This window comes from Trichoplusia ni, chromosome 14 (genome assembly GCF_003590095.1).
Source record: "Trichoplusia ni isolate ovarian cell line Hi5 chromosome 14, tn1, whole genome shotgun sequence".
NCBI lineage: Eukaryota > Metazoa > Arthropoda > Insecta > Lepidoptera > Noctuidae > Trichoplusia > Trichoplusia ni.
In genome coordinates, this window is record NC_039491.1 from 9371110 (window position 1) to 9390229 (window position 19120).

The 19120-nt window shown below is 33.7% G+C and overlaps 1 protein-coding gene across 1 annotated transcript; it reads left to right on the forward strand.

Moving 5' to 3' along the window:
* The first annotated feature begins 284 nt into the window (after positions 1-284).
* Positions 285-6954, forward strand: LOC113500685 (allantoicase-like). Its single transcript, XM_026881553.1, has 8 exons — positions 285-418; positions 769-967; positions 1987-2067; positions 3051-3211; positions 4520-4676; positions 4968-5114; positions 5439-5620; positions 5956-6954. The coding sequence occupies exons 1-8, from the start codon at positions 362-364 to the stop codon at positions 6085-6087; spliced, it is 1116 nt and encodes a 371-aa protein (XP_026737354.1). The 5' UTR covers positions 285-361; the 3' UTR covers positions 6088-6954.
* The last annotated feature ends 12166 nt before the right edge of the window (positions 6955-19120 follow it).

Consider the following 19120-nt stretch of genomic DNA (forward strand, 5'->3'; position numbering starts at 1 on the left):
ACTCCTAACCCCAGATAAATAGGTCAATACCTAGATATACAACCTTCATAGATAAAAAAAAAACAATTTGTTCCGTTATTTGTATCCAAATCACAATGTCACGGTGACAGACAAAATCAATGAATCATCCATTTACTATTTTAAGAATAAAACATTCTAAATTCGAACAATTACTTTTTTATTATCTAAGAGCAGCAAAAACTAATTGCAGGTACTATATTTACATTCGATAAATAAATATATAGATAGTATTGTGTTTATATATGAAGTCATTTATATATAAACAGTGGTCAAGTCGGGTTGTTATCAGTGTGTGTTTGAGCTTGAGTTTGATCAGTCGCCATTAGCTTCCGTGTTCAAAATGATTGAGAAGATCGTTCCTGCTTTTGCGCAACTCAGTGAGTTTGCAAGTATTGGGGTAAGTCATCATTTTATAAGTTTAAATTAAATTTTAGTGGAATATTTCTACTTGTTCGAAATTCAATTAATTTCCATTTTAATATATTTTAAACTGAATTTGTAACTCTTGCCATTTAAGAAAAAATAATCAAATTTTGATTTATTAATTAGATTGTTAAAATAACGTGTCATTTTTTTCTTTTAAAATTGCGTAGAATAAAAAATCTAGAATAAATTTATGGTCAAAACCGCATTTCCTGAAAACACATTATTGTATGTAATTCAAACTCTCGCGAGCGAAACAGTTTAATAGTCAAAACTTCTTAAATGACAATAAATCTAATCTAATCTAAAAATATTTTCTAACAGGCTGGTGGCGGCATAGTGTTCGCTACAGATGATTTCTTCGCGACATGCGAGAACATGATTATGGACTCGGAGCCTGTTTTCATAGAAGACAAATACACAGAGTTCGGCAAATGGATGGACGGCTGGGAGACCCGCAGGCGAAGGACTGCCGGCCATGATTGGTGTATCATAAAGCTGGCTACTAAATGTGTTATACGAGGTAAGTCTTGTAAAACATAATTTGGTACGGACCCCACTGAATCTCACATCTGTGCAAAGACTTAAATATAGCAAAATGATATTCTCGTTTCCTTAAACAAGAAAAATAAAATATAAAATAAAAAAATTCGTTATTTCAAAAATTAGAAAAATAGATGAAAAAATGTGTTATGAAAATATATTTAGTCGTAATCAAATATTGTAATCAAATATTGGACTCAATAATTTGCTTTTTCAAAACGAAAAAATCCCAGGTAGAAAAAGTACTTAAGTATTAAATAGTCGAAGATGTAGAGAAAATGAGGAGGAGCTCGTGGCTAAGCTATAACTGCGTAAGTGATTCGATCACAGGTTAAGCTATGCTTGACGCGGTTGGTCCGTAGATGGGTGACCATCTTTGTCATAACGAGTTCCTCCGTGTTTCGGAAGGCACGTTAAATTGTGGGTCCCGGCTGTTATTCCTACATCTTTGACAGTCGTTACAGGTAGTCAGAAGCTTGAAAAAGTCTGACAGCCAGTCTAACCAAGGGGTATCGTGTTGCCCAGGTAACTGGGTTGAGGAGGTCAGATAGGCAGTCGCTCCTTGTAAAACACTGGTACTTAGCTGAAACCGGTTGGACTGGTAGCCGACCCCAACATAGTTGGGAAAAGGCTAGGCCAATGATGAAATGATGTAGAGAAAATGAATAAAAGTCTAACCTTATCTCTACTTGTTACTTGCCACAAAATAATCATAACAATTTAAGTTATTTGTAGACGTTTGTGAAGTCCAAGAGATTTTTAGATTGTAATCTTAAAATTCTTAAAATCGTATTTATACTTAATTTTGTCACAAAATATTGTATCAATTACAAACTAGACATTCCTTGTTGCTAAGCAGCATTTGTTATTATTTATATGATAACAACGTTAAGTAATGCAGATAACATATTCGTTCCCATTTTAAAACAAACGACATACTTTTAAACAGAGAAAACTGGTCTTTTTGAGTTACGTTTTAAGCTTTATTTTCTTTTGCAGGGTTGTTGGTTGATACAGCATTTTTCACCGGAAACTATGCGCCAAAATACTCAATTCAAGCTGCCTGTTTGACGACTGAAGGTTAGTTTAATTTTTATGTTACCCAGAATCCAAAAATGTTTATTCTAAATAACATATCTAGTAAAACAGCTATATTTCAGGAAAATAGCCGTTTTACTGGTATATGTTATAACGGATTTTGAATTTCCCAGTGATCCCAATAAAATATGATCTATTTTTTTTTATTATTGTAAGAAAAATGATGTCCAAGAAAAACATTTTAGTCCTAATTTCAAAGCAATGCTGTAAAATGTCTGTACTATGAGCTTTTAACTCAAAACGGTTGATATTTACCGAAACGAGATAGCTCACTGTCTGATTTCGAAACCACTATGACCACTAACATAATTATTCATCGACCTCACTGTATCCCACAACTGGGCAAAAAGTAAAAAGTCGTAAAAAAAATCTCATTTGTTTTTCCCAGTAAAACAAAAGTAATTACTATCAATAAGTCGAAGTCATGTACAAATACCCATATAAGCTTCATTTGCCACAAAAATTGAAGTAGTAGTCACAAAGCACTTAGTTCTTGAGCAATGAGGCGTGACTTGGCTATTCGCCAGTACTATTTACCGGATACTCGTTTTTTCCAAAGAAAGGTCTTCGGAACTAAAATGCTTTATCCTCAGGAACCTAATCAATCATAGAGATACGGAACTCTAAACTCGAGAATATTTTTAAGGCCTTTGTTATATTTTGGGATTCGCTTTTGTTATGAAACTGAAATTTAGAATTTCGCGTTATTTTATTAATGTGGAAGCACAAATCTTAAAGAAGTATAAAGTATCATTTTTCTAATGTAATTTAAATTCTAAATACACGAAGAACAACATTGCATTATATAAATTATATAAACACACGTGTCCACACCAGAAACACGAGACCAGTAACATCCTAACAAAAACTCCATTCATTCTCTTATCAAGCGATTCTTTCTACATCTGCCCTACACACGATACTACAACTAGAAGATAACAACAATAACATTTTCATTGTTGCAGAAGAAGAATCTATTCCAACAAGAGTATCTAAAATGGGTACGGCGTGCAACAAATTCGACGCCAAACATATCGAACGACTTAAGTCTGACAAATGGGATGAGATAGTGCCCGTTACTGCCCTGCGTCCCGGCTATGAGGAGACCAGACTCAATTTCCAAAAGGTAATTTTTGAAATAGGTTTTATTGTAGTCAGAAATGGCATAGTTGTCGCAAAAACAAATTAATATTTGAACTAAAACAATCGCTGTCGAAAAAGTATAAAACTATTTGTATCTTATCTTGTATGGGGTTGGGGTACATCCATTAATCGCTTATTGAAATTATTACTATACAAATTCTTTATAGTTTGAGCCCTTGCCTCTAAAGTTCTGAATGAAAAAAAAAAACTTTCTACGATCGATTTAAAATGAGACTATAGTACGCTCTATATTAATCATAACAATCTGGAGAGAAGTCAGAAGCAACTGCATAGATCTATACAAAAAAAGAATGCTTAAACACGTTTTAAATTTATCTTCAGCCTTCATCACGTTTTGCCATTATTGACCTATCATGTATTAGAATGAACAAAGATTGAGTATAACAATGAAATTATTTTTATCCATAATTAGCCGCTTAATCCCTGTGTTGTCTATGTTGATAAGTGCATTCAAAATACAAGGAGCCCGTTCTTTAGTTCATTCAACTCAATCTTGCAGATTAAACGTCACGTGTTAAGCAATATTTATAATTACACGTGACTTTGCACCTATGATCTCTCTTCTGGGAATCTTAATTTGTAACTTTGTAGGCCAATTCTTTTTTTACTTAATCTTGCTTGAAAGCTATAGGATTTTACCGATTGCTGTAATAATTCTCTATAGAATGAAAAAAAAAAATTTTGGTGTTGTTTGGATATATACTAAATATCCGAAATAAATTATGTTTCTATATCCAACTGAAAAGCGACGATGATTGACTCTTTCGATCCAAATCCCAATTTATATAAATCCCCAATAAATATTGCATTGCTTTAAAATTGCAACTATTCTGACATCCCATCCCGACTAAATTGCGTTCCTGAAAATAAGACGAATGAGACTGGTGTCTGTACTGCAAAAACTTCGAAATAAATCTGATTGGATTCTGTAATAGTTCCATTTCAGTCTATCAAAGGAATTTTTCAGACGTGATTGTGTTTACATCGTAAACATAAATTAAAGTGAAAAACTACAGCAACTTTTTGAAGAGGATTAAAAAAATCGCATAAAATTTTCCTTCAAAATTTTCGGTACAAAATTTGTTTAGACCATTCAAATAAAATAAAATTTTGTATCATAAAACAAACTCATAACTCTAAATAGAAAGTTTTAAACAAATGCATAACGTTTTCAGTTCTAGGACTAATTTGTAGCTCGCTAGAGAGAAATTTTAAATCTAATTTTAAAATTAAACATGGAACAACACTTAAGTTTGTATTTATTTTATAGGTCCTTAGTGATGATGCGTGGACACATATTCGCGTGAATATATACCCTGATGGGGGTATTGCACGACTCAGAGTCTTCGGGGAAGCCAAGCCTGAAAGGCCACCAAGAAATCAAGTCGTCGACCTTATTTCTCTACTGAATGGTGCCACTTGTCTAGGTAAGTTTGTTAAATAATTTATAGTATAAATTATTAATATTTTAAAATAGTAAATAAGAGAAAGCTTGAGAGAAATATCTTTTGAGTATCCTTTTTTGACTTTATTGTTATCAGAAGTTTTTTTTCCGAATTTATTTATGCCCAAATCCACCTAATGATGTCATTAAATCAAGTATCACTCCAATGAAATCGTATAGGTTTTTTACCTACTTTAGTCAACAACAATCAATTCCAAATTCTTTTTCCTCAATTTAGTTCTTTTAATTAACCAATACATTATTCTTGTTAAAGGATTTTCAAATGCCCATTACGGACACCCTAAGAACGTAATTAAGCCTTCAAAGGGTAAATGTATGTCTGACGGTTGGGAAACAGCGAGGAGGCTCGACAGACCTAATGTTATTGAAGCTAATGACGATGGGACAATGAAAATCACAGGTATGTACAAAGGAATTTTTCCTATTTTGACTATAACTGTTGTGAAAGTACCCTGTACTTCGTCAATAATTTTTGGGTTCAGGTTCTTTTTTTTCTAAATTTTGAAGTGCTCGAAATAATTCTTCAAATCAGTTTTTTATTCAAATCCAAAAAATAGGAAATATTCAGTGTAAAATTTTACTCAAACCGCCAAATGAAAATTGTTAAGTCAAAATCTTTTTATAGATATTTTGATATATTATTATAGATCCAATTTTTTGAACTGAAAAGAACTCCGAACTCTTATATACCTCCATTTTATTTATTTTCAACCATTTGTTATAGGTCAAGAATGGGCGGTTTTTAAATTAGGTTTTCCGGGAAAGATTAAGCAAATCTGTGTGGATACCAACCACTTTAAAGGCAATTATCCTGACTCAGTGAAGATCGAAGGGGCGTATTTAGGACGGGCTGATTGGTGTCCAGAGGTTGTTGGGAACTGGCATAATATTTTGAAGCCGAGTAAGGTAAGGATCGTTTATTGTAATGGTTTTATCCTTAATTCCTTCCGCATCCTATTTTTGTACTTTTATTTATCCAAAAATACATTTGTAGTAACAACCTCTTGCTTTTACGAAATGTTTTTTTCTCTGGGTAAAAAAAAATATTTCATATATGTTTTTTCCTCAATGGACAAGACAGAACTAGGAGTTCTATTTTCAAACAATCGCCAATTTGTGTTCTATTACTATAAATTACTCAGTAAAACCTAGAACTTTCTAACTTTATCAGTAAATGCCACAAAACTATTCAGTACCCAAATCACTAGGCAATTTATTGCAACCTCAATTTTCAATTACAGCTATCAGCCCATAATGAGCACTGGTTTGACTGTGATTCGGATGTCATCACACACATTAGAGTAACGATGGCACCAGACGGCGGTTTCAGCAGAATTAGGGCGCTGGGATATGTCGACGATCAAATAATTTGATCCTCCATGAAAAAATCCGCAAACGATCTGATGTTTGGGAGAATTTCGACTGTTTACGATTCAGCTGTGATGATGAGTTGGTTTTTATTAAGGTGATGGTGTATATTTGTGAATAGGTATTAGTTTTATATAATAGTGATGCCATGGAAACAGGCATACGTAACCGCACCAATAATATCACTGATCGGTTTCCAGTGAACCAGCAAATTGTTCTAGCAGTTTCATATATTATTCCAACTGTACGCTCTCCACTCTGGGTAATTTTGTTACACTCTTATCAATATTATGGATGTCTGTTACATTATTCGTGTAGAGTGATTTACTGGTATTCTCTCGTCCTGTATTATTTGTAACGTTAATGAAGTTTCTAGTTTAATTATTGTTTGTTTGCATTATAGTTCCGTGTAATTCAATATGTTTCTTAGTTTTAATGTTTTTAGAAGAATACGTCCTGTTTTGTTCCTTGTTTTGATTTGTTGTGTAAATTTCTTTATTGATATTGTTGTTTCGATTTTTAAGTTTTTGAAAATGTGATTATTTATTTTTATTTAGTAGGTACCTGAAGTAGTTTTGATAAAAATGATTTCTGTGGTATGAATAAACTTTAAGTTTTTATGTATTACTTAATATAACTTTAGCGTATGTGATGGAAATAACTTAGTTATTGATTTGAGAGACGAAACATCGGTAAAGGTTTTCTAATATTAGACTATATTCATGTTATCAAACTAAATACTAGGAAAGTACTTTAATATTAAATATATTTCCCAGAAGCGTCGACAATAGTGACTCTAAAAGTAATTTCGTCTTTCAAATATTCAATATCTAGTTTCGAAGTATTATTAATAAAATAGTGTTTATTCCTGACATTGTCTTTCTATTTTACCTATAAACACAGAACATATTTTATTTTCAATCAACTGTGTTCTGTTTGGAAGCATTTTGTTAGATCAACAAAACCTTGATATAACGAAATAGTGTTACAAAAATACTAGCCGACACATCTGAATCTAAACGTACATCAATAAAACGCCATCCAAATCCCAATACCCCGACACTGAACAATTTCATTGAGATCGAATGTATGTAATATGTGCCCTTACTTTATATCACCACTATAAAATGGCAATATATTTGAAGAGGCGTTTAAAATAACAAAATATCCGCGACAATCCCTCGTGGGCTTTTAACCAGAGTTCTGCAATCTCCTGTACAATATCCGGCTTGAAAGTTTGTGGAACATGTGAATCTAAGTCGAACAACTTTAAGGTATGGCCGTCACGTGTGTTCGCTTGTGTAATTTCTATTAACTCTCGATACTTGGAATCAGTTTTGAGATTGTGTGAGCGAAGGCTACTAGTTACTATGCATAATTTTGTGTTGCACTAGGCAGTCATCCTACCTACACGCCTTATAGGTAAAACACTTTTTGGCCGTCCCTATTTTTCAATATCTACACGGTTATGAAGACTGATAATTCAAAAAAAGTAAATAAAAACATACGACAGTGATAACTTACGGAGATCGCTTTTGTATAACATCTTTGAACCTCGTTATGCAATTGTTAAGTCTTGTTGCTATCCAAGTAACGTAGGCCAATTTACTAAAACACAATGATTTACTTTAACTAGTTAAATTATCTCCTCGGGTTACAAGTTGACCAGAACGTAAGCCTGGCTTAGGAACGGATCATGTTAACGACTTAAGCAATATTGTTCTAAGATTACCACTTCCCGAAATAAATCACAAAACCCGTTGATTACTAGAATTACTTCACTTGCTCCATAAGAAGCTCAAGGTCTAATAGTTAATTATTGATATGTGGAAGAAGTGAAATTAGATTTATATTTAATTTTGTCTCGGCTTCAGCATCAACTTTTACAATCATTCAACATTCTGATTTGATTAAAGTTTAAATAAAAAATATACTTACGGAAGTGAGAGCTAAAACGTAACTCGTTGTTAGAATGTATACTGATGAATGACGTCACAAGCCTTCAAATCATTTTACGGAATATTTTTTTGAAAATCTACTTGACGGACTTGTTAGATTTTTAATCAAATACCTAATCTTAGAAATCTCTTACTGTAACAACGAATTTTTTCTACAATTTTTAAGTCTACTTCGGTAAAAAGCCCACTACAAACCAGTACTGAAAATAGCAGTATTTGGCAGTTCGACAGCTGAATGTAGGGGCGTTAATGTCTCACTTAGTTCAACTTTCGCTGTTCCCGGACTGTGTATAGCTAAGTCTCATCTATTACTCATTTCCCTAATGCATTGCGATCCGGCAATTAACCTTTTTGTTACATTGAAGGTCGTGTTAAGGCTTTGACTTTATTGATTTTTATTCATTTGTGTGCCTTGAGTTGTTTCTACTACAATTGCTCTAAGAGAAAAATTGCGTATTTTACTTTCTTCATAAGTTCTGAACGCCTAGATCAATTTTGAGCGTTGCTTACTTTACAAAAAAAGCTGCTTTCCAATTTTCCTTGCTTTTTCTTTGTTTAGTAGATTGTGATAGATTTTCGTGTGTTGTGAATATTTCTTCAATTCGGCCTTCCTCTTTCATTATAAACCTAACTTTCTTTCTCATAACAGTTTTCACATTCGAATTGCTCAGAGTTATGTTTAATTTAAAAGCAAAGAATTCTAATGAACTTCGTGAAATGTGATATTAGGTAACAAAGGCAGATGCCGAGTAGGTAAGTAAATCACGTTGCCATACCATGTATCATAATGAAAAAATCTGGGGAAAAATCTCATATTCTGTGGAGTGGAGTCTACACCCGTCAAGATATTATGCTACCTATTCAAAACGAATATCGTATAGGGTAAAGGTACCTACTGATAAAATACCTAACAGAGATGTTTTATTTATTTTTCTTTGAAATATAATATACGAGTAACGGTAAAGAATCTTACTTTATTAGAACATAAAAACGATTTCAGAACGGCAAAAATCAGTGAAAAACTAAACTGATATATCTTTTAGTAATTAAAGAGTAATATAAATTGAACTCATTCATTACGAGTACAAAAAAGTATAGTAACAACACCATCCCTTTAAAATAAAAATAAATAAATAATGTTATTCCCAATTTCGTCTCCGAAAATAAACAAACATGAACAACAAAAACACCGAGTCTGTACTTTAAATAACAAGTCCATTACATTCAAGTTGATGCGATCAATAAAGCTAATTATCTTGATTATCGGCAATTACCCTGGAAATACGGCGGCCGGCGACGGGGGCCTCCACCCTAATATTTTAAATGATACAGCTCGTATATCAGGGTCACTGAAATGTGTGAAATTGTAATTACGTGAAGACGAAGGCTTAGTGAAGTTTCGTTTTGGGTTATTTAGCTAAAAGTAGGTAATAAGGTTTTTTTTACAAATAAATGTTGTTAATAGAATTTCATGGTATGTAAAATCGAAGTTATAAATATTTATAGTTTTGAAGCTGTTATATTAAAATCTTAAAATTCATAATATATTACTGTCGTGCTACGGGTGTCGTGGAGTAACTCACTTAACTGATCATTCCACCACTAGAATTTATTGTGATGACTGACTGAACGAACAATATTATAAAACAAAAATTAAATTAAATTACATTTTTTACAACCCTTATTCGTGTCCCATTTTCATTGTCCTTGAACGTATCTTCGGCAAAAGTGAAGATCGCAAACATTCTAATTACGTATCAGCAACACAAAATCAACTCAATTCAGGAATATTAAATACAAAATTACCTACACAATATAGCTAACGAGAAACCATACCGTGAGCATTCAGTAGATAACCCACCAATAAGTCAACACGTGTAATCCGATACGCAGTTCCCTGGCTCCCTACATCTGATATTAACCGGAATTTTGCAGCGAGAGGCACACGATCACATTACCTCGAACTATGATGAACTGTGTTGATATTTTGATGATTATATGAGTGTATGTGATATATATGGGCCCCGATTTTACTATTTACAACTGGGCTTGGCGGGCTGGGATTGGAGGAGGACATCTGAAGACCGAGCTCAGTGTTATGAAATGTGAGAGACCTATGTCCTGCAGTGGACTGAGATGGGCTGATGATGATGATTATGATAACGATGTTGTGAGATACTGGTGCTGCAATTACAGATTTGTTTTCTAGTCGAAACTTTGAGGTATTTTCTGCATAGCCGTTTTTGTTCAAACGTGATGAGGTTGGTTTTAGTTTTTTAATATGAAAATACACAGTATCTAAATTTTTCAAAGTAGGCAACCTACTGGGTTGCTTAATTGTATCCCTAAGTATAAACAAAGAGGCAAGTGCAAAGGATTTTTTGATGGATTAAAACTGTTGGTAAAATTTTTCACATCACGATCTTATATTCGACGTTTGCATTAAAGAAATATTTTTATTTTAGCTGATCCCTTTAAAATTATTGAGTCTCATCAAGTGATAATACTATACTTCTATTAGGTATACTATTCTATTTTATCAAATTTCTACAGAAAATTGTGCAACGAGAAAGCAAAAAAAAAACGATACGAAATGAAAACTTGTGCACCGATCAAAATATGGTATATATAATTTTGTATAATAATTAGTACAATCTTTAAAAATATCCAGCCATTGTTACAAAAACAGCAGCTAAGACAGATACAGTAATGAAACACAGCAGTTTGCCAGTCGGAACCCAACGGAACATTAAGGTGACCCAGTAATTACGTAAGCTTGTAATAAGTGGAGGTCAGATAGAAGTTGCAACATCCGCACTACAGATACACTCCTAATTACTTAGAACGAATGTAGAGAGAGATTTGCACTTATATTGAATGAATGTCTTTCTAAAGACAGGTATAAATTTGGTTGAGTTTTGTCAACTCTTCTTGAAACTATACACTGAACTGTACTAGCTACATTAAGCCTGATGAATTTAATTTAAAGCATAAAATTATGTTGTTTGTAAACTATGATATTATATTGTCTTTTAGTTTTAAGTTGCAATGCTAGACACAACATCAGCAAGTTCCAATGGAAGCCTACTAGTGAGGCTTCGCTGTCAGTCCATCTGTCTCCAGGCTCTATCTCATGAATCATCTGAATGACGGCTGGATAATTGACATTATCACAGGTGACTATTTCTTCTGCTGCGATAACATTCGAGGGTAGGTAGGCAACAAATTCATTCAACACCTATCCGATTTGCTTTGCTTGCTTTTTGCAGCGAGATTTGGTCGTTTTATTCTTTGAAAAATTTCTTTAGTTCTTCCACGAAACCAACGGCAGCTTACATTTGTACCTGTTACATAAAACACGGGTACATTTAAGAGGGGCCAAAGATCGAAGGTGGAAATAAACAAATTTATTCAAAATAACATCTTGCACGTTTCGTTAGCAGACCAAACAGGTGCGTCGTATCCTGACTCGGCTCTATAATTGCCACTTGGCAATCCCATGTCACACCCGTGTCACAGTGCCGCTATTTGCACAGAAATATTCCCTATAAATTGGCTTCTATAATGCCCTGACGACGGTTTATCAATAAAGCCCTTGGGCTCCATCAAAGGTATCAAACGTTTAAATTGGATTTTTTTGATTCACATTGCTCTGTTTGCGTAGTATGATGTTTGGACACTTGAAAATACAATGAGCCCATAAAAGTGACCTTTTTAAATTTTAATTGCCTTTAAAAGTATCTACTTTAGGTATGGCTTAAATTTTTGTGATGATTTATGTAGTGACATGTTTCATTTTTTATTATTTATTCGTATTTGGTTTAAAAGTCACTTTTAAACCAAACTCCGCATTTAGTTTCAAACTAGTATACGATTGCGTAAGATAAACTTCTTCGTTTACCGAAAATTTTGTGTTAATTGTTTGCATTCGATTTAGGCAAACGGCACAATATCACTATTATATAATCCTAAATCCTCTCAAGTGCATCTCAAGTTTAATTTTAATGGAATATTTTTTTCTCTTTAAAGGCATTATAGAAATAGTCGCGACGCGAGTTAATATAAAACGGCATTCACTCTTCTAACGCGACCCAAAAGTTTCCTGAGGGAGTCTTTAAAAGCTACGTTCGTTGAAGTTAGTCGATAGTCAAGCTTTTTATTCAACTCAGTCAGTTTTAGTTACTCCTTAACGTTCCAGTTATTTCCTCTTAAATATTTTTTGAACTAAAAAATGCATTTACCAAAATGTAGATCAAATGGTTGTTGGTAGGGAAAAAAAATTGAATTAAAATAAAACATATTTTATTTTAGTACTAGCTGTTGCCCGCGACTTCGTCTGCGTGATTTTCAAGATGTGAAAAACTATAAAGTTTAATAATAACGATCATCGCAAAAATGTAATGCAATATTGAAAATGAAACACTTTTTTTACATTTTAAGCTTGCTTTTTTCTTAATTATAATGAGTCTTGAGCGGCCCAAAGACTATCAAATGTTTGAATCAAACACATTTTATCGTTTACGATACTATCCTGGTGTCAAATATTTCACAGCTGTTTTAATGACTTTTTCTTATTTAATCCCAAAAAGAGGGGCTTATAACTTTGACATATCTGCCTGCCTGCCTGTCTGTCTGTGACATCATAGCTTCCGAACGAATTGTACAATTTTAATTTAAACGTGAATTATGTGCGAGTGTTCGTTAAGACATGTTTGACAAATCGAGCCGTTTAAAAATGGGGGTGGGGATGCAAGTATGAAAAAATAACAGAAGGTATAACTCAGTCTTAGCACTTCTGCTAAAAATGTTTTACTTTCGAGGGTTTCCATTTTCTAATTGGGTGAGTTATGATTTTCGAGCACGTCTGTTCTTTGGCCGGCCTACACCTGAAATTGTTAGAGGGATTATGATAGTGATTATGAGGTATCATAAAATTATTATTGTACTGTAACCAAAGAGGTAAACCAGAACCATATTACTGAGGCCCCGGTGTCCGTTCGTCTGTCTGTCACCTGGCTGTTTCTGAGGAACAGTGATAGCCAGACAGTTGTTATTTTCACACACGATGTTTTCTGACGATATAAATAAGATGTCAAATTATTTTTCTGGACGGAGCTGGTGAAGTGAGAGTCGGGCTCAGTAACTGTGGATGTTACATAGTGTCATAAGATATAAGATTTTGCAAAATTGCGCCCAGATAAACAGTTTCCTGAAACACGTTATGTTTGCTTGTCCTCTTAATATTAAAACTGATCTTCCTCACAAACATTTGGAATATATCCAAAATAAAAAAGTTGGTAAACGTGTTATCTAGCCCCCCTGGTGTTTTGATCATGATTTGCCTTTAAATTGCTGATAAATAAATAGCGTGATAATAAAAAAAAACTATCAGACACCCCTTTTTTAAATTGACAATGACAAAAATCTAAAGTATAGGATATGTGTAATTTGGGATGGTACAACAAAGCAAAATATGAACATAAAAGTGACTTCAAGCGCATGAGTTCTATTTACTGTACCAATTTACAAAGAAAAATTACGTATTTTATTCGTCAACCTACCTGACGATCATTGAAGTAAAATATCGTCATCCCTACTGCATAAATGGAACTTAAATAAAGACTTCATGAGGTTGGTTATGAGGTTACGCTGTCGATACCGACAGCCAAAATGAATTTTCCAGACATTGTGTGACGGATGTAAGTGCTGATAGCTACACGCTATTATCAGCCTTATTGGGAAATTTCCAAAAATATGTTCCTAATCCTCGTCGGCTTAGGGATCTCAAAAACTCATTCAGTCTTGTTCCTTCCCCTGTTTTTACCAGGCTACGAAAGAAGAAAATTTTAAATAAGTAGAGATTACAATAAATCGTTACAGGAATTTTTGGAACGGCCACGTGTGCGGTCTCTGTAATGTCGGATGTAGACAAATCAAATCGTTAAAATATTGAAAAATCCCAGGTATCAGTAGACATTGTTCTATCAATAGATACGTAATGTTAAAAACCGTCTAGCGTACGCTCTTATTAATTCATAGCTTTGGTCTTATAGATCTTTCACATTGCATACCTATTATGAAGTTTTTATGCAAGTTTTCTGGGCTTTTCTGTCCGAAATACTTTTGGCCTATGTAATGTTGCAAATTTAAGAAAACATTATTTCATTGTTTGAAAGGCTTTTTCTTGTTTGAAAGTTTATATTTTTGTTGCTAGTTGTAACGGATGAACCAAGGTAATATAATTAACTGTGTCGTTCAGTTATTTATTGTTATGCATAATTATAGATGAGATCAATGTGAACTACATGAAACTTTGGGTTGAGTGTCACTACGAATTCTTTTATCTGGAAGTAGCGTCGCCAACATTACCGAGTTAAAAACATAGGTATATACACCTATCGTAAATAAACATAAAATCATATTACGGCATTCCACATTTGAACTTGACTAATTTTAGTACACCAATAAAAATAAAAATAATTTGAGTTCCTTTGCTTCAAGAATGTACCGATTACAAAGTAACATTTGCATCAAAATAATAATAATAAAAGTATTAATAGTTTATGTTTCTTTTATTTTAATTATATTGTCGTGCTAGGTCTACATTAGACTTGAAAGAGAATAAAATTACTGATTTTGTGAAAATGATCTACTTTCGAAAAAATATATTATTGCTCTGCCAAAAGTCTTAAGATAAATAGCGTGATGTTTTTTGAGTAAATTGATGACCGTGCTGCCTACTACTCAATGGGGTGAAAATACACTTCATAATTGTATTACACGAAGTTACGGGTGAGCCCAAAAATTTAAAACTTTACTGCTCATGCCCCCTGCATAGTAGCGTTATGGTTTTTGTATATTTGTTGTATCATGTGTACGATAAGGTTCATGCAAAATTTGAACGAAATATATTCAGTAGTTTATGAGATAATTTGATATTTGTGTATAGATATAAAAGGCACCTGCTCACCCCCTGCAACGAAAAGCGAGATAATAAGTAAAAAGTATGTTGACCGGACCTCTTGTTGATATTCTCTGAAAATATGAATCAAATCTATCCAGCACTTTCCGAGATCTTTCCGGACATACATACAGACAAACAGACAAACAGACAAACAGACAAAAATTCTAAAAATCATATTTTCGGCATCGGAATCGTTCGTAGACCACCCTCCAATTATTCTTTTTTTTAAATATTCAATGTACAGTTTTCACTTTTCTACAATTTTATTATATGTATAGATTGTCATTAAAAAAAACAACTATTCAACAAATACGACTATTCTTTTCTAGTATAAAGAAATAAACTGAAGATCAAGAATCCAAAAGCAAACGTAAAGGGTTAAATAAAGTCAAAAACATTGTGTTGATCACTTGCAACTTGTTACCATAGCAATCTAAGCACTAAATATTCGTCCTCTCAAGGGATATTGTAGCAAAGAAAATACTATTGGTATTTACCGTGTGCGAAGCTTTTGAGCTCAAGCTTGTTTTTTCAATAGAGCACCACCAGTTCGTATTTTCCTTTGGAATATTTTTCCGTGTCCGTCCCGAAGGTACGTGCATTTGAAAACACGGTCGCTGATAGGCGAGTTTATTCTCTTAGAGAATTCCTCCGACAACGAGTTTTATTTAAATTCTTCCTTGCTATAGATTACCGCATAAGTTTGGTCTTCTATCCCTACTGTGGCGCTGCGCACTGTGTTTAAGAATAGCCGTTTACCGAGGTTACAATTTTTTGTGTGTATTTTTATTCATTTACTGAATGTTACAAATTTATATGTAAATAAGTTTTATAACAGTTCATATTTGACAAAAACGTTATTTATTATTTGTGCCGTGCCGTTTTCTTTTGGCATACCATGTTGAATTTTGTGTATCGGTAACATCTCAGGTTTATAACGTAGTTTTTCACAGAAATCATAGGAAGAAGGACAGGATCATAGTAAGGACTGACAAAAAGCATCAGAATAGATCGTACCGTAATATAGCATAGTTCCATTAAATGTCTGAAGCTATAGTAACTTCACGAGATACACTTACTTATGAGCGACCCTGACAATACAGTGGAGCGTCTATTGTCAGCCCTGCCATTCAAATCGGTTGAACTGTCGGTACAAATGGTGAATACGTATGAGAAATATGACCCTCGTCTCTATGTCGAAGCCAAATGGTCGCCACAGTCGAGAAAAATACATAGAGTTATGGTTTCCTGCCTTTTGTGTTACAATGAACGAGAATTGTCTGAATGCTTATTTTCGAGGAGTTCAACGGAAACGGTGGAACGGAACCGTCATGGTTTTGGTGACTTTGTCCGGTGTTTGTCATTTTTGCTCCCTTGGCAATGAAGAGTTTACCCCTCCTCTTCTTTATAAATATATCTTTTTTATTAGTATTTTTAAAACTATAGTCCCATTCCATCCTCGTACATAAAAAAGTCAATTAAAAAAATCGAAGTATGTACACTTTTTGAACCTCATAATGTCGCACACAAATACGGTCACCCTTTTACTCTCTTCAAAGTTCACAAAAGAGTTTTTAATACAACCTAATAATATACATTCTGGCAGTCCGTGACGTCGACCGAATGGACGTCAAAACGTATTCTATTCTAGGAATAAATTTAGTTCTGCGATTACGTCATCACATTAGCCTAATGACATACTTAGCTGATGATCAACAAGATTCTAAATATAGACTTCACCCCTCGTTACTGCGGCTCTAATCAGGGTAGGTACTGCGCGTATATTGTTGGCATACTCAATAATGGGTAATTTAGTTAAGATTGAATCTTCATACTATATTAGAAGTGACGGCGTTTTAAATGTAAAGTAGTCGTATAATTGATTTTGTCAGCAAACAGTTTGGTATATACATCCATCTCAAAACAACTTTTTTGTTCAAAAAGCACTCTTAAAAAGTCTTCTTCTTCAAAGCTATGCTTTAATGGGGGCAAAAATACATGAACCTATTATTATACCTGCACCTTAATAGGGTCTCAGAAAATCCCAGTTCATATCTCGGCTTAGAATTACACAGTCCTCGTAAAGATAAATTATCAACCGTGTTTACACCGTAAATGTCTTAAATATTGTCTAGAAAGTGTTTTATTAGGAGCTCAAGTGATTATGAGATGAATATTTTGTATAAAGCATTTATTACGCACTTTGGAAGTTTTGTGTTTTAGCCGACGAGGGAGCGGAAATGGTGGTTAAATGGGAATTGTTTGCGTTTTTAAGGCTGTTTCATGAACAAATTGCTAAAGAGGATATATAGTGCTAAGTAATATCAGAATATTAGTATCAGTCAGCCCGTTGTATTGAGCTGAATTATGTCCTCCATATAGACCGAATTGTATTGTCTAATGATCGAACCAAAATAGGAACTCCATATATGATTCAGTACAAACCTAAAACACAATATGAAATGTGTTGACATTTAGAAAAAGAATTTCATAATGTTTTAAAAAATCTAATCCTTAATTTGTGTGCTGACTTCAATTCAATCTATTTTCGAAAATTGTAACGTCTACCTTAAGAATTGTGTGATAGAAGACGGACTATGGACTTGACATAAAACATACCACCTAAAAAAACCTAATAAAAAAAACCTTTATTTAATAGCTCAATCGAAGCAAAACATAAAGCACACTTTTATTAACACTTGCTTGCGGCCGAACTTCGGTGTGACACACAAAGGCCGGTCGACCTGGCACAGCGCCCAATGGAACGCCGGTTACCCAAACATCGGCTCTAAGATCGCCCCTACGTATCACTGCTTCGGTTTTATGTCTTCCTAGTACTTGTTTGGCATTGCCTTGATTGCAAACCAGCGATAGCCCAGTTTGGCTTTAGATCCAGGTCTCATAACAGTTTGCATTGATAAGTCTCTATTCGTTGCTGCTGTCCGAGTAACGAATGTCCTTGATTGTTGCAGGATCGAATTCTGATGTTATATGTGTTATATAACATCAGAATTCGATTCTAGTAGGAAGCAGCTATGTGCCAATTTGCGCATGGCGTATCTAGGTAGCTAATGATGAATATTACCGGACTTTCTCCTGCACATCATTTTCTTCTCCATAGGAATAAGTTTTTGAAGTTCTTCATCCAATGGTTACAAAATGGCGTATCATGAATGTTTAGTATTTCTGGATTTTGTATATCCATAAAAATAATATTTTTGGAATTCATATCTTTATCTTATGGTTATAAATAGTTTTTAGATTTTCATATTAATTAATAATATTTAAATATTAAGTTTTTCTTATTAATGGCATAAAATCTTCCTAAATATAATCATTTCATCCGCCAACATTGAAAACATAGGACGGCAACGGGAAACCCCATTTTGTCTTTAAGGAACACTTTTAATCCCACTCTGTTTATGACGCAAGCCCGAGTTTCCACGAATCACGTAATCATGTTTGCCACAGTCAAGGATTTTTTCTTCTATAAGCACCCCATCTCAAAATAACACGCAAACGAGAGGTCGGGGAATTATCCCTGCCACTAATTGAGCTTCCCTTAGCCTGGGTCCCTTCGTTTCTACTTCTCATACATTTTTCGTGCGTCGCGACCCCGGCAATTTAATCCTGCATTTACGAAGTTGCTAGTCGAATTACCGAATAAATGCGACCCTTTGCGCCTTAAGACAGGTAGTCCTTATCTCGTAAAAGGTATTAGGTATTCTTAAATTAAAATTGTCTGATGGATTTGGGGTTTGATGTGTTGTAATTAAAAAACTGTTGTGTTCCTCTTCTAATAAACGAGTGGGTAGCCGATGTGCAATATAATAATATATATAATACCTTTGTACACGTCTTTCTATATTTGTGCTTCTTTTATTGGTCTGTGTACATAAATGATAAATAAATAAATAAATATTATTAAAACTTCTGTCTGGTAAAACTTTGTCCATCCGTTTATCCACATATTATCTAGGCAATTAAATTTTTATAGATGACGAATTCAAAAATTATATGTGAAGGTGAGGAGGTATTATAGGTGAAGGTTCGCGGCAACGATTGTACGGTTATAAATTTGATGGGTGATCATTCTTTACCAAATACTTATTACTA

Coding starts and splice junctions, on each gene's coding strand:
- LOC113500685 (XM_026881553.1), top strand. CDS start 362: ATGATTGAGAAGATCGTTCCTGCTTTTGCGCAACTCAGTGAGTTTGCA. Junction 419..768: donor GTGAGTTTGCAAGTATTGGG/GTAAGTCATCAT, acceptor ATTTTCTAACAG/GCTGGTGGCGGCATAGTGTT. Junction 5,115..5,438: donor TGGGACAATGAAAATCACAG/GTATGTACAAAG, acceptor CATTTGTTATAG/GTCAAGAATGGGCGGTTTTT.